The 26,547-nt window shown below is 43.2% G+C and overlaps 2 protein-coding genes across 4 annotated transcripts in view; one reads left to right on the forward strand and one right to left on the reverse strand.

Moving 5' to 3' along the window:
• Window positions 1-1,677: 1,677 nt before the first annotated feature.
• On the forward strand, window positions 1,678-3,098 carry LOC120903362 (protein 60A-like). The gene is made up of 2 exons (XM_040312756.1): window positions 1,678-1,895; window positions 1,991-3,098. The coding sequence occupies exons 1-2, from the start codon at window positions 1,678-1,680 to the stop codon at window positions 3,096-3,098; spliced, it is 1,326 nt and encodes a 441-aa protein (XP_040168690.1).
• A 1,694-nt stretch (window positions 3,099-4,792) lies between these two features.
• The window catches only part of LOC120903363, a 76,769-nt gene continuing 55,014 nt past the window's right edge, over window positions 4,793-26,547 (reverse strand). The window contains exons 2-6 of one of the 3 annotated variants that reach the window (XM_040312759.1): window positions 24,170-24,294; window positions 8,536-8,826; window positions 8,195-8,467; window positions 7,998-8,125; window positions 4,793-7,929 (exon numbers count right to left, since the gene is read on the reverse strand). In XM_040312759.1, the coding sequence (XP_040168693.1) occupies window positions 7,539-7,929; window positions 7,998-8,125; window positions 8,195-8,467; window positions 8,536-8,826; window positions 24,170-24,175 (1,089 nt within the window). In that variant the 5' untranslated portion in view covers window positions 24,176-24,294 and the 3' untranslated portion in view covers window positions 4,793-7,538. Of the gene's footprint in view, window positions 7,930-7,997; window positions 8,468-8,535; window positions 8,827-24,169; window positions 24,295-26,547 lie in introns of all 3 variants that reach the window. The other 2 variants (XM_040312758.1, XM_040312757.1) reach the window with 2 other exon arrangements.

A 26,547-nucleotide genomic window follows, 5' to 3' on the forward strand; every position in this document is an offset into this window, starting at 1 on the left:
ATTAAGCTTAAACGACTGAAATCTGCCTGACTGACTGAAAGAAACCGATGATAAATGGAAAATCGGTAGTTTTAGGGCGGTCATCTGTGAATCGGTAGGCATATAAAAAATCGGTAGGAATACAGATAAATCGGTATTTCTGGTCACTCTGGAACCTTTGGCGAGGTGGTCCGCTTAGAGCGGCGGGTTCAGGTGCTCTTAAAGTGAACGGAACGCGGTGCGTGATTGTGGTTTTAGTACAACATATTTGTTATCGTGTAATGTAATGTTTGGGGCATTTCTTTATAACATATGTCTGTACATACATAGTGTTTAAATATGTTGTCTGATGTTTCTGTAATATGTAGTATAAGAAAATATTTAAATTTTGCATAATTGGATTCGTGTGCTAAAACAGTCCACTTTTTTGCTGTTCTAAAATAACATGTAGCATTTTCATCGGGCAACAGTGATGAGAATATTTTTATGGGTAGAGGAAAATAATGTCAAACAAGGATTTTTCATTTAAAAGACGAATGTTCAATATTGAAATATTTTTTACATATTATGTCGTTCCTCTTCATGATGATTACCCCAAAAAAAGGTTTGAGAAGGATGGAAGTATCTTTTAAATAATATTACTCTGATAGGTATATTGAAATAGTTTGTACGAGCAAGTGGCGCCATCGGCACTTCATCAGCGGAACCCACCAAGTCATACACACACACACCCAAGACGACCAACATAGTTTTATCAAGAAAAAACGAGGTCATAATCCAACGAATACAATGGTATTCCCAAGCATCCTTATCACCACTTATCAGGACACAGCTGAGATAAGCATATGGCCAGTTCCATTGGTACCATCGGCTGGCTCCAGAGTACTGCCCTCCGAAGCAGGTGAACCTAATGTATCTGGAATTGACCACTTACAATCATCAATTATTGAATCCTGCTGTGACCTCCCAGACCTTGGGCAGACAGTAAATTGCCCCAATGTCCTCTTGTACGTGCGCGTGTCTCAAACCTATGATGACGCTTTCTTACACGTTTTTTTTCCTAATTTTAATTATAACATATCAAGAAAAGTCTTATCATCATCACAAAGATCATCATCATTGTCAAAAAATAGATAAAAAATTGAAAGAAAATCAATATATTTTTGTAACAGCGTTCCTTCTACGCTCCTTCTACGACTATGTAGGGTACTCACTCGCGACCTTACAAATAATGGGTAGTCTCACTCATCACTAATTTCTTAACACCTTTTTTTATTCCAACATCTTTACCTAATCTTTACCTTAAAAAATTCACCTGTGCCCTACAATTCTTGTGAAATGCCAATTCAGGTAAAAGTTCACACCACGAACGTACCACAACATTTCCAATAGGAATTCCACAGCCCTCACTTCTCAAGGCAACACTTTGTTTACAGGACTTCTCTACCCCGTAGAGCCGGCGTGCTCTCGTCCCTTCTCTGGCTGGCGCCTGGCTCTTCCCGTAACGGTGGGTGTTCTTGTGCCCTTCTTTACCTAAGCCCCCGTATACCCTTACCCACGCACATACGCACATTCCGGGGCAAAATTTATGGATTTGTTATAAAAACTATCCCAACGTTCGTAGTCCGCTGTCAGTTACGTTTCAAACCACGATCACAGCACATCGTGATCTCGTCGGAAGATCCGCATCATTCCAAGATGTTCAGGAAATACAGTTTGTGCGCTGCTGCGATAGTGCTGTACGTTCTTATCGGGCTGGTTAGTTCGACCGGGTTCTACATCGACAATGGTGTCGATCAAACCGTCCGGGAGAAGAGTGTCGAGCTGCACGAGCGGCAAGAGATTGAGCATGAAATTCTCGAACTGCTGGGTCTTCCCGATCGTCCCAACAAGCAACATGTGCATCCTTCCTTGAGGTAGAGCGCGGATACTCCTTACAACCTAAATGTGATATTTAAAAATGGAATGGAAATTAATAGCAATTTTTATTGTATTTCTTCTTTCCTCACAGAAAATCAGCACCCCAGTTCCTGCTCAACATCTACCACAAGTTTACGGAGGAAATGAACGGTGGCCGGCGGCGGAAACGGTACGCGGACGGCGCCAACCTGCTCACGATCGCCGACGAACGGGCGATCGGCGAGAGTGACGTGATCATGTCCTTTCTCAACAAAGCCAACCGCCATCTGCCCAAGATCCGGCATCATCGCGGTGGCCATCGGCTGTGGTTCGACACGGCCGAGATCGATGCGGAGCGGGACAACAATCAGCTGCTGTACGCGAGCTTGCGCATGTACAAGAACCGCACGACCGAGCGGCCCTGGGATGCGATCGTCCGGGGCCGGCAGATAGTGGTGCGTGCGTCACTGATCGGTGGGTACGATGCGGCAAAGGATGGGCATCGGTTGGAGCTGGTGGCGGAACAATCGGTACCGTACAACTACGACGGCTGGGTCGAGCTGAACGCTACCCAGGCCATGCAACGGTGGGTCGTCGAGCGGGTCGCCAATAAGGGCATTTTCGTTGAGGTTTACTATGCGGAAAGCCCACGGAAGGAGATCCTGCCGCATGAGGTTGGTTTGATCCTGTCGAACCGGTTCGGTCGCTATCAACCGTTTCTCGTGGGCTACTGCAAGGGGCCGGAGCTGGTCAAACCGACGGCAGCCCTTGCCGGTGGCAGTGGGACGGTCGGTGGACGCTCGAAACGTAGCGTCCGGCGAAAGGCGGGAACCGGCACTGGGAAGCGTAGCGATCGGGTGCGAAATCCGTTCCTGGAGCGGTTCGGCGGCGGTGGCGAACGGCACAAAAGCTGCCAGATACAGACGCTGTACGTGAGCTTCCGGGATCTGAACTGGCAGGATTGGATTATCGCGCCGGACGGGTTCGGGGCATTCTTTTGCTTCGGCGAGTGTAATTTCCCGCTCAACACGCACATGAACGCGACGAACCATGCGCTGATACAGACGCTGGTGCATCTGATGCATCCGACGCGCGTCCCGAAGCCGTGCTGTGCACCGACCAAGCTGAATCCGATCTCGGTGCTGTATCATATCGATGATGCGAACATTAATTTGAAAAAGTATAAAAATATGGTTGTTAAGAGTTGTGGGTGTCTGTAGGGAGGGAGCTGTGGCGGAGGGGGGGGGGAGCCTTGTGGCGTTTGAAGCTTCCAGTGATAGGGGGAAAACATGGAAGGGAACGAGAACAAAATGTAAAATAGGCTTTAAATAAAATTAATTAATTAATGGATGTTCATTAACTTACTTTTACGATTTTACTATAGAGCTTTTCATAATGTTTAGCTGTGTTTAGAGGAAGGCGTTTTGTTTTATATTAAAATTATACATCAAACTATTTGAAACCTCGAAAAATTGCACTATGTAAATATTAAAAAAAGACTGAAATGATAAAAATAAAAATCAAAAAGAAAGCTTTTAGTTACCATCATGTTGAAATATAAGAAAGAATAAAACAATTAAAAGTAACAAACTACGAAATACGAAAGAAAGCAATAAAACATGATATGAAATTAAAATGGAAAAAAAAAATCTAGGGGAAGACGGGGTAAAGACGGACAAAAGGAAGTTAAGGAAAATGTAAAAAAAAATGTAAAAAATATAAATACAATGACTATGAAAATGTCCATACTCTATTTTACTCTCATGTTTTATCTGAAAATGTGTTGAAGCTTTTAAGTTTCTATCGATTTTTATGTTTTTTTTTCGTGCAATTTTAAAATATTTGTTTAAAATGGACACCAGATATGTTGAAGAAGAGTAAGATGGATACCTCTTAAGAGTAAGATGGATACCTGCAGAAAACGTTGAATATTTAAGGGGTTTCCTGTGGTTCAATCCATTTTGCTTATGCATTCTACGTCCTGATATGTATATACAAAAATATCTTGGTCAATTGCAACGACGGTTCATTCAGCCGTGAATATAGAACGCATCGTAGAATGTAGAATCTAAAGCTTTTTTTTTCGAAATATCCGACACTAACAGCTGGCGTTGCTTAATGAGGGACTTTTATAATAGGTCAAGCCATTGTTGATCTTTGTAATCCCTTAAAATATGTCATCTATTTCTGAACGATGTCATATTAATGCCTCTTCTTTTTGTTGATTGAAGTTGTCCAAATCGAGGCAAGATATCGGGTTCCTTGAGGTGCCTAATCAGCATGCGTGCGTTTAATAGCATAATGCATGCTCGATATTTTCACAGGTGGTTCATTTCTCGGAATGGTCTTCCGAATACCTTTATCTAAGGTATTTTATGATATTTATTCATCACCAATTGATGAAAGAAGCAAAATAAATAAACATTTTCGAAAATTAAGCAATACAATTTATAGAGCATAAAATCCGCAGAAGTCAAATTAGATCCACAACGGTGGACACACGATTCAAAATTGGTTTATTTCGTGAATTTTACCAATTTTGCATAAATTATGCCAACAATGTTCTTAAATGAGTTGTTTTACTTTCAGTTTGGATGCATTGATGAATTATTCTATAGTTACTTTTATCATGTAATTATGAGAAGTGTCCGTCTGTACCTACCTTCCCCTATGTAATGAAAGGATGGAAATATTAAAGGGATATTTATCAATCAATATTCATTATTTATTACTTTAAAGAAACACAGAAACAGAAAAATAGAAAATAAAATAAAATAAAAACCGGAAGAAAATAGAACAATTCATTTGCTAAGTAACAGAGAAAACACAAAAGTGTAATTATTAATTTGAAATATTTAAATAGGATGTAATTAGTAAATGTAATTTTTCAAAACAGTAAAGCATTCAAACAAAGTGAACATGATCAGTTGATTTTTTATTGACTTTTATTTTCATATCGCTCTTTAAACTTGTTCCATGTTCTACCTTTCCCCCCCGGATATATACCGTAGAGCCTAAGCACAACCCAACTTGAATTCTAATTTTCACCCACTTTTTCTTCACACGCTTTCCCCTTCCCTTGTCACGTACGCACGTATGTATTAGTTGCATTTTTGTAGGCTTTTTGTCACACTGTTTTCTTATTTTACATTCGATTGGTTGTTTAGTCATCTCCTCTGCGTTCGTTTATTTTTCCTTTTTTGTTTTACATCTTTAAAGCTGATCAACTGTGTAGCAGATTTTTCAATTTTCCTGTTTCTTATTTCTGCGTTTCGGTATGATTTTAATGATTTTTTTTCGCATTTCTTCTCGGCTGCACTTAATACACTCACGCCTGATTGTAGTGTTTTGGGGTTAAAACTGTTACCGGTAAAAAATGTCCAATGCTGATTGAATGGGATTGAAGAGGATGAAAAACTCAAACGTGCACACACACAGGTATGGGGCCGTCTGGTTAGGTTTGGTGCCAGCGAATTAAATGTACAGCACACCTTTCCCATAGGGATAGGGGTCAAGGTGACTTATTTTTGCCTCGAACATCTTTTCGCTTGATTTGGGATGCATGCTGGATTGGAATATAACCTGCTGTTGCTTAATCAAATACATGTGTGTGATAAATATAATTCATTAGGAGGTTTTTGTATGTCCTATCTTATTATGCAGTTGGTTTTTATTTGGCTAGGAGTTTAATCTTGTTGTTTACCAAGCAACTGCAGCGAGTATGAAAAGTAAGCGGATGAACAATGGCTAAGAAAATGAGTAAAATATTAATGGTACTGCCGACGAGTGTCGGCTTGATTACTGGACTAGGTAATTCGTTAAGGTTCAGTTTGGTTCGTAGGGTTCTTACATTGTTAAGTTAGTTCGGAAACGATTCCCACTCGCTACACTCGAGGGATTGGATTGGTTCCATGGACCATCATCATGGAGGGTGTGAGTGTGTCATTGTCTGTCTGTGTGTGAGTGTTTGTTTACATGTTGTGTGGTTTTCATTCCAATTTTATTCTTGTCCTCTCATGTTTAGCGCGTATTGATCACAGAGTAGAGTTGCTTTCGCGTGTCGCTGGCGTGTTGGCGTCTCACGCGCGGAGCGTATGTACACGCACGCACAGCCCCGCTTAGAATATGTATATATATCTATATGTATATAGCCTACTTGTTGTATCTTGTTTTATCTTTACGGTAAATTCTCTTCTTCTTCTTCTACATTGCTATTTACATGCGGATAGTGCATCATCACACGAGCGTAGCTTCATATTCTTCTCCGGCTTAGTTGCGTCTAAGGGTAAGAGAGGGATGGCTGACGTTTAGAGATGCGAACGATTGAACGAATCTAGACGCATGATTATTAGTTTAAATAACCTCTAAAATCAGCAAATTATCTAAATTTATTTTAGGATTGCACTTGCAATGTAAGATAATTGATGGCCAATTATGATGTAAAAAGAGGTAATAAGTCAACTATTAACAAATTAATTACTAAACTTATAATTGATAAATTTTTATGAAAGTATACCTTAAACCAATACATTTTAATTAAAAAATGTTAAATATTTTGCTTTATAGTGATAAAAACAATAAAACTGTTCATTTGTGAAAAATAATACATAAATATAGACGTTTTGCGTTAAGGATTGCATACATGGAGGCGACAAACTGAAACGCCTACAAACAGGCTATTTGCATTACACATTAGTTTCATTGTAGCATTTGAACAAAAAAGCCTCTTAATACGTTCACTTACCAACCAATTCTAATGAGTCTAATGAATTCTTATCCCAGTGATTTATTAATTTAATCTAATGCAAATGCAATGAAGAAAAAAAGAAACAGCTACAGCAACCACAAAACGACTAAAAGCTTTACAGCCGTCGCAAATTATTGGATTATTGTCTTCAATCGTAAAATCCAAAGATATATCAATAAAAATGTTATTACATTTGTTTGAGAATTGAAATGATGCCTCTTTTAGCTACTTTTCACACCCACCAATGAATGATATGCTTCTAGACGCAGCGAAGGTTCTTCCGATTCCGAAATGTTGGTTACTGTAATTGTAAATTGATTTTTGTTCGAATCGTACACACCATTTCCTACCGAACGAGACACGCGAAACGAAACGTTGCCAAACGTTGCTCTACACGCTTGTACCGTTGCACTACAGAAACCGATTATCTTTTAGCATTCTTGTTTTTCCTCATGAGCCCTCATCACACACACACACGCTCACACAGCGGGGCTTAAGGTTGAACCATTGTTTTTTTCATAAAGATTGTGGGATTTGATTTTTGGTGCATTTTGAATGCACTTGCTTTCCCGTGATTGTATCATCACTAGGTCCAATGGGCGAGTTCGAAAGAGATTTGTGGACATTGAGGACGAGCGTCGCGAAATTCCGCTGACATAAGACGAAATTGCACAGCACACAAGTGGAACAAACTACACGCTCTTGCTCTCGCACAACCGCATACAGTCACACACATACACTCAAACGGGCGCATTGCACCACCGATCACTACCGGCTGGCGTTACGTTTCAATGTTGAAGAGCTTCCTGAACCCCGACACCATCGTTTTGTTCGCGACGTGCTGGTGGAACGTCGTGGCGATGGTAGTGGTCGCCTGCACGGTGGCGACCTCTGTCGGGGCCAGGAGCAACCCTCACGTCCGCACGTACTTGTACACTACCAGAAACACGAGAAAGCTCACCATCACCAGCACGCAGGCGGTCACGACCTTGGCGAACGTGTTCAGGCCCGACTCGTTCGGGTTGAGCGGCCGGGACGAGCTTTGCTCGGTGGAGTTGCGCCGCTTGGTGGCCAGTCCGCGGGCCAGCGCCGGGAATGCGAGCGACTGCGTGAAGGTCAGCTTGTGCAGTGACTCGCTGAGCGAGTAGGGTCCGACCGAACCGCGGGCCGCCGCCCGCAACAGTGCGTACTCGAGATCGAGCGCATCGAACAGGGACAGCCGGGCCGTCATCGTGGAGGCACGGCGTTGATCGAGCTCGAGGTTGTCTTTGTCACGCTCCGGCCGTAACCACGGATCGGAGGACCTGTCAAAGACGAGATGGAAGGAGAAATGAAAGAGCGACATAGAGAGGTTGTAACACCGAACGCTTACCGCTGCGGGTGTTGGCCAAGGGTCGCAACGGCTACCGAGGTAAGCGAGGAGGTCGTGCTGGAGCTGGCGGTGCAGAGATGATTGCTGGTCGTGGGCCCGTTAAACTCCGTGCTGTCCTCGAGCGAAGTCTGCAATGGATGGGGAGGAGTGGAAGAGGTCCTATGATTGTCAAACAACGGCAGGCTGGCCAGGCTCACTTGGTCGGGAGAGGCGGGCGCACGGAGCGCGAAGATGCGCGCATGGTCCGGGTGCAGCAGCGACGTCGAGGGACGCCGCGTCGCCCGGTCCACCGAGGGTGTGGGCGAACCGGCCGTCGGCGATGCGCTGGGCGAGATGGCATTGGACACGACGAGCGGATGGCAGGGCATGGCGATCGGTGAGGGTGACGCCTGCACGGAATCGATACCGGAGTCACCCGCCTGCAGCTGATCCACGAAAAGTGAGTTTCGCCTGCCATTGGAGCTCTGTTGCTGGAAAACGGCACAGAAATGAGACACACGATTACAACCACACCATGCACTGTGCCCCGCACACCAACCTGATCGTCCGCTACGATGGGAAAGACGAAGCTCTGCCCATCTGCTTCACCCCGGGGCGAGTCCTGGCTGGGCCACACCTGTAGCAGCGGCAGCGAACAGGTCGGATGCTTCGGCGGACTATCGCTGCTGCTGCTGCTGGCGGCAATGGCCGGACCGGACGGTTGCTGGAACGCCTTTCGTCCGAGTTTTGTAGGACTTTCGCAGCCGCCGGACTCCTCGGAGGACGTCGGCGGTTTGGTGGTGGTGCGCCAGAATCGTTTCAAACGCAGCTCGCGTCGCTTTTCCTGTTGCTGTTCGTGGGGAGGGAAAAGATGGAAAAGAAGATGCAATTAGAGTGCGGTAGAGTTAGACAGTAATTAAAATTACAATACATTTTGATATTCTAGAAGAGATGTAATTCCTTGCAGAGCATATTTAATAACGACTTCCTTTCAACAGACAGTTTTGACTTCCTTCAAGAGACATCTAAATTGAATATTTTTAGTGAATCTTATGCGATCAAGAATTCTGCGTCCAAGGCGATTCTGTGACCAAGTATTTTGCGACCAAGGTTTTGGCGAACAAGATTTCTGCGACTAAGAATGTTACAACTGTCCCGGCCTTTCCTGTAGTACTGTTGTCAACTCGTACGATTTGATAACATGCCCGTCATGGCATCAACCACCATATGGACCGTGCCCCCATAGCAAGGACTGACTATTCGGCTGCGTGGCACTGGAACACTATAGAAAGCCATGTCCATACAGCCATATAGCTGGCATGTCCGCGTAGGACGTTACGGCAAATAGAAGAGGATCAATTTTAATATACCATAGGAAAACAGTTTGTCGGCAGCTACCAAGCTAGGTTTGTTGGAGACAAATCCACCACCAACCAAATTTTCACTCTGAGGCAGATCCTCCAGAAGTGCCGAGAGCGCCAGATCCCTACACACCACCTGTTCATGGACTTCAAGGCAGCTTACGACACCATAGACCGGAATGAGCTATGGAACATCATGCAGCAGTACCATTTCCCTGGGAAGTTGATCCGGCTGTTAGAAGCCACCATGAACGGGGTGCAGTGGAAGGTGAGAGTATCGAACTTGACGTCGGAATCGTTCGAATCTCACGGGGGTCTGAGGCAAGGTGACGGAATCTCCTGTCTGCTCTTCAACATCGCCCTGGAAGGTGTCATTCGAGGTGCGGGGCTAGACAACAACATCCGTGGCACGATGCTCTACCGATCTCTCCAATTTCTTGGCTTCGCGGATGACATCGACAACATCGGCAGGACTACAGCGAAGGTGTATTAGGCGTACACCCGGCTCAAACGCGAAGCAGCAAGATTTGGATTAAGAATCAATGCGACAAAGACGAAGTACCTGCTTGCCGGTGACTTAGACCATCTGGGAAGCAGTGTATTAGTTGACGGCGACAGTCTCGAGGTAATATAAGAGTTTTGCAATCTTGGGACGGTCGTTACTTCGGACAACGGCATTAGCAGCGAAAGCAGAGGAATCGTGCTGACTATGGGCTTCACCGACTACTGCAATCAAGAAGACTTCGAGCTCGCACGAAATGTGAGATATATCGCACATTGATTCGCCCGGTGGTCCTCTACGGACACGAATCCTGGACCATATAAACGGAAGATGCAAACGCTCTGGGCGTGTTTGAACGATGCATCCTCCGAACTATCTTTGACGGTGTGTTCGAGCATGGAGCGTGGAGAAGGATGAACCACGAGCTTGCTGAGATGTACGGTGAACCGAGTATCATGACGGTGGTGAAGGCTGGCAGGATACGATGACTGGGGCATTTCATGAGGATGCTGGACTCATGCCCCACCAAGAAGGTGTTCGACAGCGATCTCCAGTTCGGCATAAGGCGCAGGGGAGCACAGAGAACTCGATCACCACGATCTATAGTAAAATTGTGTTCCAATCGTACTATTTTTAATAAATTCACCATCAAGCTTGGAACCTCAAACATTTGTTTCAGAACAAAACAGTTTTTAAACCTATTCACATCTTAAAAGCTAATTTAATTCAAGCAGAAATCTCCATTCATCGTCTTCCACGGCAAGCCTTACGTATGACTTGATTAACTGTCAGCACTTTTCCCCCCCAAACACAAAAAGCGACTGCATCCTCGTTACGACCTCTGCAGGTTCAAAAAAACAAAAAGCTCAGCCCCCGCAAATGGTTCCACAGGGGGGCTAAATTTCCAACGGCACTCTAAAATTGCTCTCGACCGCGCCAAAATAAACCGAGCACGAAATTCACTGCAAAACGGGACGATTTTTCACCGTCCCGAATGTTTGCGCCGGTGTTTACAACCGGTGGAGACGGCGTGTGGCCCTTGGACCGTTTTTTGTCGTTGTTGTTGCTCGTTGTTCCATCCCAAAAGCTTAATCCACCACATCGTTCTCTGAGCCAATGCCTGTGCGTTACCCGTACCCGGCGCACCGAATCTGACGTCAGTATTAAAGCACGCAGCCTTCCCCGCGATCATCAATGCACGAAAGGTAATCGTCCTCGTAAAAGGGACCGCAATGCGATGGCATGGATCCCTCGAAAAACAAAAAAAAAAAAAAACCGGTAAATATCGGACCGTTTTGGGACAGCCGAAAGAGCCAAAGCTCATCATAATAAATCTTCATCCACCGTGCCTGACCTTTTCGACGCAGATTACTTTAAAAGTACACGCAAAAGGTACATTTTTCTTCTCGGCGGGGCGCCGGTGTTGATGCTGTTTTTTTTTTCAAGTTTTCCAGCTGTCGTTCGGTGTCACTTTCCATGAGGATGCAAAACCCCTATTTCAATAATTTATCGCTCCCTCCCACGGAGGGATGGATGTGTAGCGCGGGCGAAAAGGACACGTCGTTCGCGCGCAAGCAAAAGCCCGAGGATTGGTGATAGATTTAACGGAAATATGTTTTTAATTTTCATCCCAATCCCAGCCCTCATCGCACTGATCCAATGATTGCAGCCGGTGAATTAATGCTGTTAGTTCCGGTGTCCGGCGGGAGCCGGTGTGTGCTGCAAGACCTTTGCACACTTTATGCTATGTTGCTCGTTCTGTATATCGCTGAATTGGAGCGATATATGCATGGGACCAAAGCCCGCTACACGGCATGCGGAGCTAGCACGGATCCGGAGCTCACGATTCAGCTGTAGCTCGATTGGAAGCGGCAGACGATTTGCATAAAGTATTAAATTTAATTAATATTGAACACAATGTCTTCCTTTTCCGCCTCGCTAGGTTCACGCGAGAGCGTACGGTGTTCGTGCACACGGTCTATGAAGCATACAATTCCGACAGGAATGCAGTGGGTTCGGTGCATTGCAGTAGAATTAAACAGCATTCGTAGTGGCACAGCAACAGCAGAACGAGTTGCCTTCATCGATTGGATGCATAAATATGGAAGGGTGAGATTGTTTGGTCAGTATTGATAATTGTGTGTGATTAAAAAGCGATTGTAGAGATGTGATGGAGAAATGGCAAAGGTATGGGTGCTACAAAACGAGTCATGAAATTTAATTGGAACAATAAAGTAAAACGATCGAATCACGGTACAACATGAGCGAAGAAGTTCAGCAAAATCGACCGGAGCCATGGTTTTTAGGCGTTTGGGGTAACTTGTTTCCATGTAACGCGTTATTGTAGCATGTCCATATCTAATTTCAACATGTTGAAGAGTTGTACTGGATTGGTATTACCATGTGCTTCGTTTGTCTAGTGAATATGAGAACTCCGGCATTCTTCAAAGCGTGCTACTATCATAGGCTTTCATCTTATCTCTTTTTGTAGATATGGCCTCTGTTTTATAGTTATCTGTGCTTTTTATTGCTGGCCTACTTTTAAGCTAGCCTTTCCATCCCATACTTTTCAATATTTTTCCTAATCGTACTTGAAATGTTAGAACCTACGCGCTTAGCATATGAACGGCTAATTGGAATGGAATTGGAAACTGAATATTGGCTATCCCTGTTTTTGGCCTGATTTGAACCTCCTAATCCTAAATCGACTCCAAATCTACGCCGACCTACCCCGGAAGGTAGAGTAGTATTATCCGGACCCGTCCCGAATCGGCCGGAGCCGTCCGGAGTCGAAATCATCCTGAGTAAGAGTCGGAGTCATCTGGAGCCGGATGGAGCCGTCCGAAGTTGGTGAGTGTCGGTGCTGGGGACGGCCAGTTGAAGGATGCTGTCGCAAAACATCGTTGTCGTCGTTATAGCTATTCTTACAATCAAAGGCCTGTTTATGCAGTGCACGTGCAAAGCTGTGTGTTATAGTTTGATTCCGGATGACTCTGGCCTACTCCTATTCCTGTCGATTCCGACACTGACTTCAGACGACTTCGACTCCGGGTCGAACTGGTGGTTCTGGAGTTTTGCTGGAGTCGGAATTGGACTAAAAATAACCGAAGTTAGATCGGAGTCGTGGGCGCGCTCCTGCGAGCACATCACTGATGAGCAAATTTATAGAATTTGAGTTTTGTCTAATAAAAAAAATATGTCTGCAATAGGTTTTGTATTGCTGAAGCTGTCCATATCCATTACTTCAGTTCCATAGTTCCATCAACGATCAATACGATCGTTTTCGTCTACATCATCCAAGCGTTAATTTCAATAATAAAAATGACTTGTTTTTGATGGGATCAATGACAGCTAGATGTATAGAATTACGCAGATAATACATAACTGTCAATTCAAATAAAATCATAAAGCTAAAATACAAAATACATTATGTTTAATTCTTTACCGGCAATACAATGGAAGGACTTTAAGGAAGACATACAAGGAAGAAGCTTCAACTTTCTGAGTTGGACAAAAAACTCAGCTTTCCTAAAACATATATATCCATCATGCTTTGCTGTTTTTTCCCAATTCCTACACTTTGCTTCTAATTTTCTCGGAAAATTCCACCCAAAAAAAAGAAGCCTTCATACATTGAAATCCCTTCTGCGTACATACACACACAATTTGTAAAACACGTGACGATGATACATTATGATACCCGACGCGCGCGCGACTGTGCAACTTTTATTTCTCACGGGATACCGGTCCAGTTCGGGTTCATCATGCATTACCAACAGCATAGAGAAAGAAAAAAAAGATTCCTACTGCGAGGAAAATGTTTTATTGCTTCTAAATAGAAAAAAACTCCATACCACACCAAAGGTAGGTGAAAAACTCGCCCAAAAACCGGCCAGGACGCATCATTCCCTGCTGGCCTGATGCCGGCCTGTCAGTCTGCAAAGTGGTGACGTCAAAGCATCGGAGTTTTTACCTGCCACCGGGGGTTTTGTGTGTGTGTGTGCGTTCTTTTTTGTTGTTTCTGGCCCTCGCTTTCGTCCCTGCTCGCAAAAGTTGTATCTTTCATCTAGATAGCGATTTTTGTGTTTTGCCTTCTCCTGCACCGTGGAAGCGAAACGGTGCCGCTTTCGCGCTCGTGATGGATGGTCATGTACTTTTTGTTTGCACAGTTCGCTTATCTAGGCATGTTATCAAACCATCTACACCAAAAAAAAGGGGGAGGGGGGGGGGGCAGCACCCTTCAGCACGCTTCAGTACGCGTTTGTTTGAGCAAAAACCTAGCGAATCAGCGCGGCAGATGACAACGCAAACTTTGGCTGCACATCCTCACCAGTACACCGCTACTGCCAGCTGAAAGCGGGGCCTTTGGGTGAAATTTTCATCCAGAATTTTAAATGCACCTTCCGTGCACACCACGCTTCTGTGTCCGTGAGAAGGATGATGAAGAAGCAAGAAAAAAAGAGGATATTTGCGAATAGCAAGAGAACACCAAAGCGTCGAGAAATCCGCCCCCCGGGACATTGAAGCTAGTGCGCCCCTGTTAGGCCCGGTCCGGCTATGCGCTTTGATTATGAATTATGAATTGCCTCGCTAACGAACCAAAGGTGTATTCCACCCCTCCACTCCCTCCCCAACGGGACAACGCGGACGAACGGCAGGTTGGCCGAGGTCAAGATGGGTCTCTAGCACCGGGCCTGGGATGCATTCCTGTCGACTAACGGCGCGTGTTTTTTGCTTCTGTTTTTAAATTTACCAACCTGCCCTCCCCAGTGGTTCGTGGCTCATATCAGGTGCTCGCTCTTGTGGAAGAATTGCAGCGATAATAGCGATGTTGCATGCGTGGGCCGGGCAAAGGCCGGGTGCGTTTCAGTGCAGTCCGACGGGTAGACGTGGGTCTTATAAATAACTCTATTATCCTTTGGCGATCGTGCTGAACTGGCAGGTTGAATGCAATATGCGTATCATGTTTTATTTTTTTCCCCGCTCATCGATACACCCGACCTGCAACGACCACCTGCCGACCTGTGGAACGGGTTCGTGAATGCAACAGTTCTTTTGCGCTGGTCTTTACGGGTTCGTTACGTGTACGTGGGATGAAGGAGGACAGCGTGGGCTCTATAGACAGAGAACCTTCCAGGAGTGTAGAGCGTTGTTTTAAAAGCAAAAACAATGGTGCGATGGAATGTGTATTAATTGAGAAATTGCATTTTTATCGAACTTTTTATACTAGAGAGCTCAATTAATTTGAGGAATTTCCTGATAGCAAAAGGAAGGTATTGCACGGGATTACTTATGTAACAGACTGAGCACCGTAGGTGATATGCATTCCGATAAAGTGGCTGAATAATGCATTAATTTCCACGGAAAAGCACTGTTTTTGTCACCTGTGTTGTCTATTTCCAAGAGCTGCAAATCCTTTGAAAAATTGATGTACGATAATGGAAATGGAGTGTGGACAATCAAATATGCTCAGGCTACCTACACTCACAATATGGATGGAGGAAAGCATAGCACTGTCCGAATGATGAGAAAAACTGGAGTAGCAAGCGAACGAACGGCATTTCTTTTACTGCAGTTTAAGTTTTTTGTTTGAATAGAAGTGAAATTGCAATTCCAGGAAGGAAGAGGAGCAATATCAAACCTTACCTCTGTTGACGATACTTGAAATTGGATAGATTTTGGAGTAACTGGATGACTTAAATGCCAATCATAAGGTTTAGCTAGTTGATTGGGCTGCTAAAAATTTAAGGTTAGGTAAATGCTGAATTATAGATGTACAGGCGGTCCCCGAGAAACACGGTAATTTGGACCGCAAAATTCCGCGTGCCTCGAATTTCCGTAGTAAGTCGAATCTCGTGGTTTTCAGCCCAAATATCCTTGTGTAACAGTTACAAATAACAGTTCTAAACCTTTTGAAAATGGTAAAAAGAAAGATTTTTAGAAAAGAAAGCCGCGTATCTCCGAACCCGCGTTTCAGAGTTACCACCGTCTATCACGGGGACTACCTGTACTATGAAGTTACAGGGTTTTCCGAGTCAATTTTTGATGTCAACGAAGGTGCCTAGATAGACTACAGGTACTTAGATCTGATTTTGGTAGCCATGATGGATGGAGATTTCTATGGAGATTGGCAGATAGGTTAGTTAGGGTTGCTAAGGACTTTGTATGAGTTGGAAAGGACTCCCTAGCAGTCAAATGAATATTTTCAAGAACTAGAACAACAATATTTGTTCAGTTCTTCCACATGATATTAATACGTTAGAAGCTGGACTTAGTTTGATAGTTATTTGTGATGTGTTGAAAATCATGTGGAAGGATTGAAATTTTGAAATCGTTGCAAGCTTTATACACTGCACAACAGTGAGGTCACCATACATCTCGTATAGCTATCGGTGGTTCTTCCACACATACGGGGCCAAGGAACCTTCTGAGCATCTTCCTCTCGCACGCGGCCGAGAGAGTTTCGTTAGCTTTGGACAGTGCGACAGGTACTATATAGGTGCTATATAGTCCCAGCTTAGTCCGTCGCGACAGGTTCTTTGAGGTGAACTGCTGACTGAAGACCAGCTATTTGATTTTGAGATGGCGGCTTTTAACCGTTCATGTACCTTAAAGAACTTTCACACAGTTATTCTATTGGTTTATCAGTTTGGCTCTTCACATGGACCTCTACGAACATTTTTGTAGAAATTGGTTCTTTCGGTCGCAATGTTTGTCGACCGCTGCTGAGGACAAATATATTTGAAAAATATATGAAGTAAATCGGTTGACAGATTTTTGGTTCATGTTGAATTTTTAATCTGTTTGAAACCTGCTAAAGCATGTGAAAATTAATGGCGATAATAGATAGTAATTATTGGAAAATAATGTAGAGCTAATCCAGTAAAAACTCTAATAATGAAACTTGAAATTAGAGGTACATTTTTGAGCAAAAATGGTAAATAATATTTGAGCAAAAAAAAATAATAATAAAAATCAACAAAATGAGATTGTCTCACGAGGACAAAAACTGAATTAAAACAAATAACTTTTATTGTTTAACTTCGTTTTCATGCAAATTTCGAGTTGATCAAAAGTGTCTGCTTTTCGCCATCGTCCACCATATTCCACCATGGTGCTAACGTGCCATTTGAGCTAGAGCAACAGACTGCAATTGAAATAATGGAATGAAAAGCTTCCATTTTGTAATACCCCCAAAATCTCCCTTCTCGGCGTGCCATTATCGTACCGTAGGGTGTCGGTAGGTTTCCTTTTACCTTTCCAATGCCACTCGACGCGGTTTCATTTCACGGTTTCCACCACGTTTCACTGTTCTCTCCATACCGTTCCATTGGAGAGAAACCTGATCGAAGAAGTGGTTCCTTTTCCGTAACGGTGTCCATTCTCTTTCTCTCTTATTTCAATGGTTTGTGCCGATTTCTTGCACAGGGAGTATATGCGGTACAGGGTATCCCATCTACTCGCCTTACACATCGTGCCCGAGAGCGCGCCAAAATGAAAGTGAAAATATGTGTCGCTGGGGAAATTAATTCCGGTAAACGGTAGCCACGCGGGTATTGGCGCAATATTGGCAGGCGGTCGATGATTATCACGATTATTTGCGCTTAATTCGAGCCCGCCCGAACCGTGATGATGTGGCTGTTGGTGGCGGTAGTGATTTTGTAATGCCTTTGTCTTTTGAAATCGGTGGAACACGTCGGAAAGCTTTTGTTTTTTTTTGCTAGCAAAACAGCTTTCTCGGAACGCTTTTCACGATTGGATGATGAGAAAAACCTCGCAATCAGTGGTGTGCGTGACGACTAGAAGCGGCTCATCGTACGCTTTCCAACCAAGCAAAACCAAGCAATTGGTTGGTGGAACATTGTTGGAATGTTGCTTTGTTGCTCAGTATCGTGAGCATAGAATGAAACGTATTGTATGCACCCACGTACCGCTGCATCTACTCGAGCGTAGTATCAAGCTGTGCGCCATATTTACGCATCCCTTCATGCGCGAACAAACAGCGAGGGGAAGCGTCACATGCGCTGGCCGTGTCAGTTATAGCTCGTTAATGAACTGCATCCGATGCCAGCCGGGGCTCGATTTCACCGACGATCCATTACTGGTCCGTTTCGGTTTCCGGTCCCGGTGGACTAATTGCCGTTGAAATATTATCTCCGGCCCCCGGTAGTAGTGGTTTGCGGGTAAATATGCATTGGCTCCATTTGCAATGCGGATATGTAGTTGCGAGCGCACAACCCCCTGGGAGTCACCAATGTTTGATGCTTTCCCCCCCATTTTTTGCATCCCCCTGCCCACCCTTCCAATGGTTTGCTTCGGCTCAGGCGGAAGCTTTGTTTCGGATGCTCAATCGAGTGTGGTGTGACATCAATGGGAAAAGTCACACAATGGAGCCGCCTGGTCGTTTTTGCCTACTTGAAAGAGGTGGTGGTGGGGGTTTTAAAATAGGTAGGATAATGAACGGCCTAGTAGAGTGCAGTTTGCACCGTTTGCATGCTACGTGTGAAACATTGTAACAAACACCTAACCCACAGCACCCACATCAACTGGTAGGCAAGCGAATAAATTGAGGTATTTAACGTATGAGCACGGTAATCGCACGGTAAATTAAATTAATACCTGGCCTGCAAACGTGTCCCATTCAGTGGTGAGAGCAACTGCGAAGTTCATCTGACTCCTCTGTGCACCCCCCCCCTCTATCTGTGTAGGTGACGGTCCGGCTATGTGAGGCGATTGTTTAATTGGAAAATGGGATCATAATGCTAATGAGCAGGGCATTTATTTTAGGCATTGTTGGATAATTTGTCCCCGCCCATCCCTGCCCCAATGTCTCGACCACAAACGTTTATGGCAATGAAAATGTTTGATTGTTTTGTGCAAACGATGCCTGTTTGTAGTGAAAATGACAAAAGGCAATCAAAATGTAATTGGAAGCGGCAGCTAGTTGTTTGAACAATGCCTCTCGATCATAACATTTAACGTATGTTTTCGGCATTTTATTACTCGGCACACGAGTACAATAATTAAGTATTATTTTATTGTATATTATCCTACGTAAACTGATTTAAATTATGTGATAGAGTTTAAAAATTATTTAAAAATTAAGTTTTAACGATTTTAGAGCACTAATATATAGCTTAACTTGTTTAAAAAAGAACGATCTCTTTAATGTCATTTTTTTAAAAAACAAATAGCGTAGTTTTTCAATTACTGCGCACTGCGTATAAATTGCTGTTTTTTTTAAAATATTTATGAAACATTGATGAAAGTTAGAAAGTTAGTAATTTGTCATTGTATATTGAGCATTTCTGCCTCATATTCCACTATTTTATTAAAAAAAAAGAACAATTATTCGATTTTTAAGGACAAATGAAAATATTTCAACTACTTTCGATCCAAATGAATGTGGTTCTCAGCTAAACCGCTTAAACATGTGCATCACAAAATAAGGTTTATTTCACCCTGTACACCAACTGAACTGTATATTTTGATTGGAAAATGTGCACGAACATAATTTGGAGTTTTTGTAAGTGTGCAACAATTCGTATTTTGAATAGGTTAAACAATCAGTATTTCTTGCCATTATGCATAATTTTTATCCTCAAAATAAAACATACATACCATGTTTTGAAAACAATAGTGATGTATGCTGGACACATATAAAATAATACACATATAAAATTTACACACATAAAGTACATTGTGGTTTTATTCCTCTCAAACTTATGAAATAGGTTGGCTGTTCCGTTAAGTGTGCTACACTTGGCAAATTACCCTAATATTGGGGTTTTCCAATTAAAATAAAGGACTTGCTGTCTTGCTTGATACTTCTTCTAGTGTGGAAAATCACATTAAAGTAGTTAAAGCACTTACTTAAACTTCTTTTAGCAAGGTCAGCATCTTTCAAATAAACGTGTCGTAATAAAGATCAATACCTCTTACTTAAAATTAAAATGAATCAGAATCACAAAGAATGAAGGTAGTATGCTTACCATATACCACTCGATAAAGTATACCACAATGTACTGTTGGACGTGAACCTCGCCGAATGATTGATCCTTCTGCGTGCCGTGAAAGGTAAACAGTAAAAATTGAATTTTGATTTCCTAGCCGTTTGCAAGATGGAAAACGACGTGACGTGTGAGCGCGATACTCTCTTGCCATCAATCTTTTTCCTGCAGCGTATTCCACTATCCACACCTCAGCCGCCTGCATGCAATGCCTCGACCGTGTATTGGACGTGATTCTAATCAAGCCTCAAACACGTCAACACACATGTTGCCTCTCACACACATGTGTGTGTACTTAAACCGCCGGCCCGCTGGTTTATGAATTAATTACGAATTATTTCGTTCCCGGCTGTGCCGCACCACCGATTGGAACGCTAATGATGATTGAGTTTTGAAAATTCAATCACTTCCGCATCAACCTGGCGATCGGTTCACCGGCGGCGCGAGCGTACTGGTAACTGCAGCGGAAGTAGTAGTGGTTTCAGCAGCAGTAGAATAAGCAGTACCAGTGAAACATGGGAAAATAGCTTCAAAAGTACCCCCAGTTTGCAAACACACCGCAACAGTGTCGCATACGAGCCCGAGCCCGGTATTCAGGGGCGCATGGTTAGCGTGGGTAGAGGGGTGCTTACCGGGGGTGGTACCGCGGCATATTTTATTTCCGGTAGCCATTTTGCGTTGTTTATTGCTGGCAGGGAAAAATGAGTCCGTGCTTTGTTGCAGTTTGTGCGCTTAACTACTTCCGTCCACAGTCCCACGCGCAATTTTCGGTCGTTTCGGTCGTTTGGCGCGTGTAGAGTTTTCACGTTTAGGTGTGTAGGGAAGTTTGGTGCACAGCAAGTTGGATTTTTTTGGGGTACAATTGACGATGCTGCTGAATTTGTGCAGTGTGAAGAGTATTTTTAAAGTAAAAACAACCCCGAGGTATACTTTCTGATGAAATGCGTAATTAATACAAACAATAATAAACCAAAAACCTCTCCATTAGTACTTTAAAAACTTTTTGAGTCTCCAAAAACAACAACTAATGCAGTCGCTACTACTTCTATTTACAATATTTGTTTGCTCTTGGTATGTTTATCTTCACCTATTCCCTTAGTTTTTCCACGCTTCAGCAATTATCTGTCAATAATCATTATTTAGATGATTTGTTAATACCATTTTCTAATATTTATATGCTTAGATTTACAGATTTGTCCCATAATTTTCTAAAGTTGGCATATTTTCTGAAATTCTGCATGAACTTGGTGAAATTAAGCGATACATGTCGTGTTTGTGGTTTGATGGATTATGGCATAGCGTCACAAAGTGCTCATAAAGATTAATCATTGATTGAACTATTCACATGTAAACAAATTTCACAAAACATATAAAATATGATGTTTTAAAAAATACGCAACTAGTATCGAAATAAAGGTACATACAAAACATAATTTAGTGACTGTATGCATCATCGTTCCAAAAATAGTGTACAAACTGTTCAATCTACCCAACGTTCGGTTTTTGCATGGCTCACAGGCAAATGGCAGAATTCAGACTGTTAGCGCTTCCGGGGCAAAAGACCAAAAAAAAAAGTCTGCCAGCCGTGATTATTTTGTAATTTAATTTCCATCAACATCGGCTTAATGGTTCATCGGGCGAGGAGCTGCCGGTCGGGCGCGTTCGCATGTTAACCTCGTAGGTTGAATATCGTCTTTATCAGACTTGATTTACCCTTGACCTGATGATAGCAAGGATAAGAAACCACACACACACACACACACACACACACACACACACACACACACACACACATACACACACACGCGCGGCTCGTTGACTCGAGCATTGAGCGTGATTTATCAGCTGCTCGAGGAAGGAGACAGTTATGTGACAGTAACCGAGAAACGGCAGGAACTCGCGCGGTACGAGGAACTAAGAAAACATAACTTTAAATTTAGCAGCTCGTATACCAGCTCCAGCCAGTGTGTGAGGGAAGGGGAGCGGGGGTGGGGGGCGGTTTGCTTTTTCCTGAACCGCCACGAATGCCAAGGAAACGGGAGCGGGAACGAGTAGTAGCTTTGGAATGGCATCTGAATTATTTATCTAGTTTTGCGCAAGTGTTCAGCGCGAACCACTGCCACCGGGCTGCCACCTATCTGGCGCGGGAAATTTCCCTTTTTACCAACGTCGGCGGGTCTACGGGTAGGTAAGTATGTTAGGTAGATATAGCTGAGGAGGAGCTGCTTTCTCCGCTCTTCCTGTCAAGCCAAGCTGAAACTGTTCACCAAACAGGAACGCTCATTGTTTGTGCAAACTATGAACAATTTGTGTGTGAGCGTGGAATGCGTTCATATTTCATATCGGGGCGCCTTTTTCCTCCCACTGCTTGGACGGCTGTTGGCAAGCAGAATGGAGCCACATTCCTCAAAAGGCGAAAGAAAAATGAATAAAAGTGTTTCGTGAAGTGGCAAGTGTAGCAAAAGTTACGGGCGGAAAGATTGCACAAAGTCCACTTTTCTTGGTCACCGAACTGGGAAGATGATGATGATGATGGTGGTGATGATGATCATTTCAAAGTGAGAGAAATCACTGCACTCGGTGGTGTGGTTTTTGTGGCAGCACAAAGTGGTTTGCGAAAGCATTTGTTTTTGTTAATTTAGTTTGGAAACGCTTTCGGGTTTGACGTACAACTTTCCCAGACGGTACGCGTACGTTTATGCATTTGAATTGGAGTTTTTTTGTTTGTCTCGCAAATGGTGTAAAGGGATGCTCGGGCAATGGGACTGATGTGGCGGGCAGTAGAAATAGAATTGAATTTGTGCAACCAGTTGAACATTTTGCCTTGCATGTTATGACTTGTCGGGAGGACAGTCGGAAATTAAATTGGGCAAGCGTTTTGGTCTCTAACTGGATTAAAAGGGTGTGAAATATTGGAAATCTGGGTAACGGGTCCGAAGTGGAAAGTGTTTTTGTTTATTAATCTGGCTTATTTGCTTTTGTGGATACATTAGATAAAGAAAGACAAAAGAATGTCATGTCAATTGGAGTTTAGTAATAAGCTCGTGCTTTATACTACTGTCATAAGCTCTAATATAGGTTATGCATTCTCAGTATGGAATTTTTGTGCTAAAACACATAAGATCAAATTACGAAGACTACAAAATACACTTCTTACAACTATTCTGAACATACTACCATGGTTTAGAACAGCAAATGTTTACAACATATGCAATATGCCATCCATACCAGAATTTAATCGAAAATGTATACACAACTACAGCACAAGGAACATGATAAATATTCAATGTACATAACAAAGGTCTCAGCTCCTTCAAACCCTCCTTCATAATAGTTAGGTTCAGTGATGCAAAGTGATATTGTTTATTGTCTCAGTTAGTGTAATCAACACACGCTTGGTGACATTTTAGCAATCAACGCTTGGTCAGTCACTTTGTCGTTATATTAAGTATACTGTTCAGTGAAAATGATAAATACCTACAGAAACAAATACATGTCAGCGTCCCGAGCTCTACCGTGATGATCAGAGGTGAGACTCAAGCAGATGCAGAGCGACCATCACATGGTTGGTGACATTTTCCTTAATCAACACTTGGTCGTGACATTTTATGTCGGTGATCATCACGTTAGTGATAAATACATTAATAGTAGTTGGTATGTATCTATCTTCATGTTTAAAACATATCCACTAATACCTACACCTGAGGCTAGAATATAACATTTGTCATATTTATGTATCACGTTGACATTATTTTACAATCGTAAAACCTCCAAATTAAAAATATATTTTAATTATTCAATTATCTACTAACAACTAACATGAATATCGTATAAATATAAATAAAGGTAATATAAATCACTTTGTCACTCGTAGTATAAACTAGAACTGAAGGATTGTATTTCAAAAAGACCTTACCGAAGAAACGATATTAAAACTATCTTTTTTAGAATGTGGCTAAAACGTACAAGCGATTGTTTAAGTACACATTTAAAAATTGTGTGTTTTAATAGCAGACCGATTGTCTGATCTGTTATCCATTTTACGATGAAAGTCATATCACTACTGCAAAGCATTTAAATCCTCGAAAAACTGCCACTTTAAACAGGAGTAAGAATTAAAGTTCGAGTAAGCCTTCTTTTGAATGTTTTACTCCTTAAAAGTTCACATCAATCTTGCTGACTCTCATGCTAGCACAATCAATCTTTAAGCTAGAACGAAGGAAACCTTCTTACACGTAGTACACCCTTCAACCAGAAACCTCTTTTTTTAGTAGTTTTATACACACACACACACTCACAAAAAAATACAAGCCAACTCACCTGCATCCTGTTGCTGTCGGTGTTCGGTTCCGATCAATGTTTTCATCCCCAAACGTTTTCTATAAGTTTTGCCACGTCAGCAACAACGAGAAGCCGGAACCAGCTGGCACCTGAAGCCGTTCGTGCTGGAACGAGACAAACGACATGAAAGCGGTGAGTGAGTGAGCATCAGTAAAGTGGGATGGATCCAAAAAAAAAGGAAAAAGAAGAATAAAAACTATTTCCCCCGTTTCCCAAGGGTATGTGTTTTGGATTATTGATGGTTAATGTAGATGTTCCCTGCTGTTGCTCTGAGGGGTTTACGGGCAATCGAACTGAACTTCGTTTTACGATTGTGCTGCAGTTTGCCAGCGTATGCAGTTTTGGCTTGACGCTCCCAAAGGGGGCATGACCGTCAGTTTTCCCCCGAGCGGGTGAGCATGCAAAATACAATAACCCTCTATCCAGCTCGACCGTTGAGTGGCCAATTGGCCGCTTGCCGGCGGAAGCGGAAAGAAGCGAACGGAAGCGGTGCTCTGATGCAGCATTTTCGACCGGCGCTTCCGATGGGAACATTCTGCAGCGACATCTGGTTGTGTTTGGTTCTGCTCGGGCGGGTTTCTATCGGAAGTGGCTGCTGGTGCGATCATCGGTGAACTTGCAGACAAGGTTGAGGTTGATTTATGAAAATATTTAGTGCAAATCAAGCGAGGCCAAACATCAAGCGTCGGGCTCGGGAGGCTTTTAGTACAGGGGATCGTTTAGGGAACGAGCCATTCTCGCCGTTCGCAAAGTAGGATATTGAATATTGACCCTCAGCAAAGGCTTTTCAGGTCAATATTGACAAGGAAATGGGTTCAGAGGAGGGAGGGAGGCGCCGTCTGTTATTTCTGGAAAACATGTAGCGTGCCACTATTATTTCGGTGCATTCGACCGAACAGCCCATCAGCCCCGATCCCCGCACTGACGACGATGACGGTGCTGCTGCAGCATCTCAACGAACATGGCCAACTGCCAACTCCCTTCCCCGCGCTTGGGAGTTTGTGGATCCCCATCCACAAACCGCACGCCGCCGTCAACGCCATGTATCGCCCGGTCGGTGCGCAAAACTTCGATCCGATAAAGTTATTAGACTTCCTATTCGGCTTTCCGACGTTCGGAGTAGATTGTTTTTCCTTCCTTTTCTGTATTGCTGCTTGTCGTCCAGATACTGCTGTCAGCCTTCTTCTGTGGCGTTGCTGTGTTCTGGTTACCGTGTTTCGGCAGGCGCCTTGCGTCTGCGTTGTACACACACAAACACAGGGATCGAATACGAAACACACGTTAGACTCTGCCCTCTGCCAAGGCGGACCGAATGCGGATAAATTGATCGGAAGTGTAACGGAAGAGTACGGACATAAATAAATACGATCGCTAGCACTAGCAGCTGCTTGTTGCGAGCTGCATGACCCCCTCATCTCTTCACTTGATGCACGTCCGGGTGTTTATGCAACTGCAGAGCGCACATAAAAGAGCGACCGGATGATCGGGATGCTGCAGCTCCAGCGCTGCTTCGCGTGGTGGGAAGCTGCAGTTCGATAAATTGCACTTTTCAATTGCAAAACGAGGTAAAGCAAGAACGCGTGAGTGGAGAAAAAAATTACAGGGGTTTCATTCAGGCCGCCATGCAGCACATACTTAAGTGGAGCGGGTAGGGTTTTATTGATTTTTATGACTTGTGTAGAATATGGAGGAGGTTATTCAATGGAATTAATTCAGCAGCACAGCATAGAAGCGCAATGCAAATATGAGTAATCCGTTTCATAATGCTATTCATCTCAACAGATGATTACAAATTACTTTAAGATAGTGGTGTGTTATAATTTACTAATTTACTTTTTTATAATTTAATGACGCATATTAATTCTTAGTCTTTACTCAAAACAAAATTAAAAAATATCAATAAAATGTTTATACTTAATTGATTTTTTTAGCATTGAACTTTTGCCAAGAAGACCTTTTTGTGTAATGAGAAAATCGATTGTGTTAAGTGTGCTACAGTTTTGAGTTATGAGCTGTATGGCAGCATGAATTCGTTGAAAATATCTTAAAAGCTCTTTTTGCGCCTAAAAGTATGCTAATACAGGCTAAATATACCCCTTTTAAGATCGTAGGCTGAAATTTCAGGTTGTCTTGCTGTTTGCAGTTCTCGAGCAGCTATCAAAGTGGGTATAATATAGAGGTTGTGGGCAAGTCCCAAGGTGCATGTATCTAGGAAGTTGATTTGTATCGCTTCTGCTTCTCAATGAAGATTTTAAGAGTGATTTGTGCATTCGTCAAGTTACCAGAGAGCCTGTTTGAGCAAAAGTTTTCACCCGCCCAGTCAAAAAGTGACGTGTGTGGTTTTGTATGGAGTGTTG

Source organism: Anopheles arabiensis, chromosome 3 (genome assembly GCF_016920715.1).
Source record: "Anopheles arabiensis isolate DONGOLA chromosome 3, AaraD3, whole genome shotgun sequence".
In the NCBI taxonomy this organism is placed as follows: Eukaryota; Metazoa; Arthropoda; class Insecta; order Diptera; family Culicidae; genus Anopheles; species Anopheles arabiensis.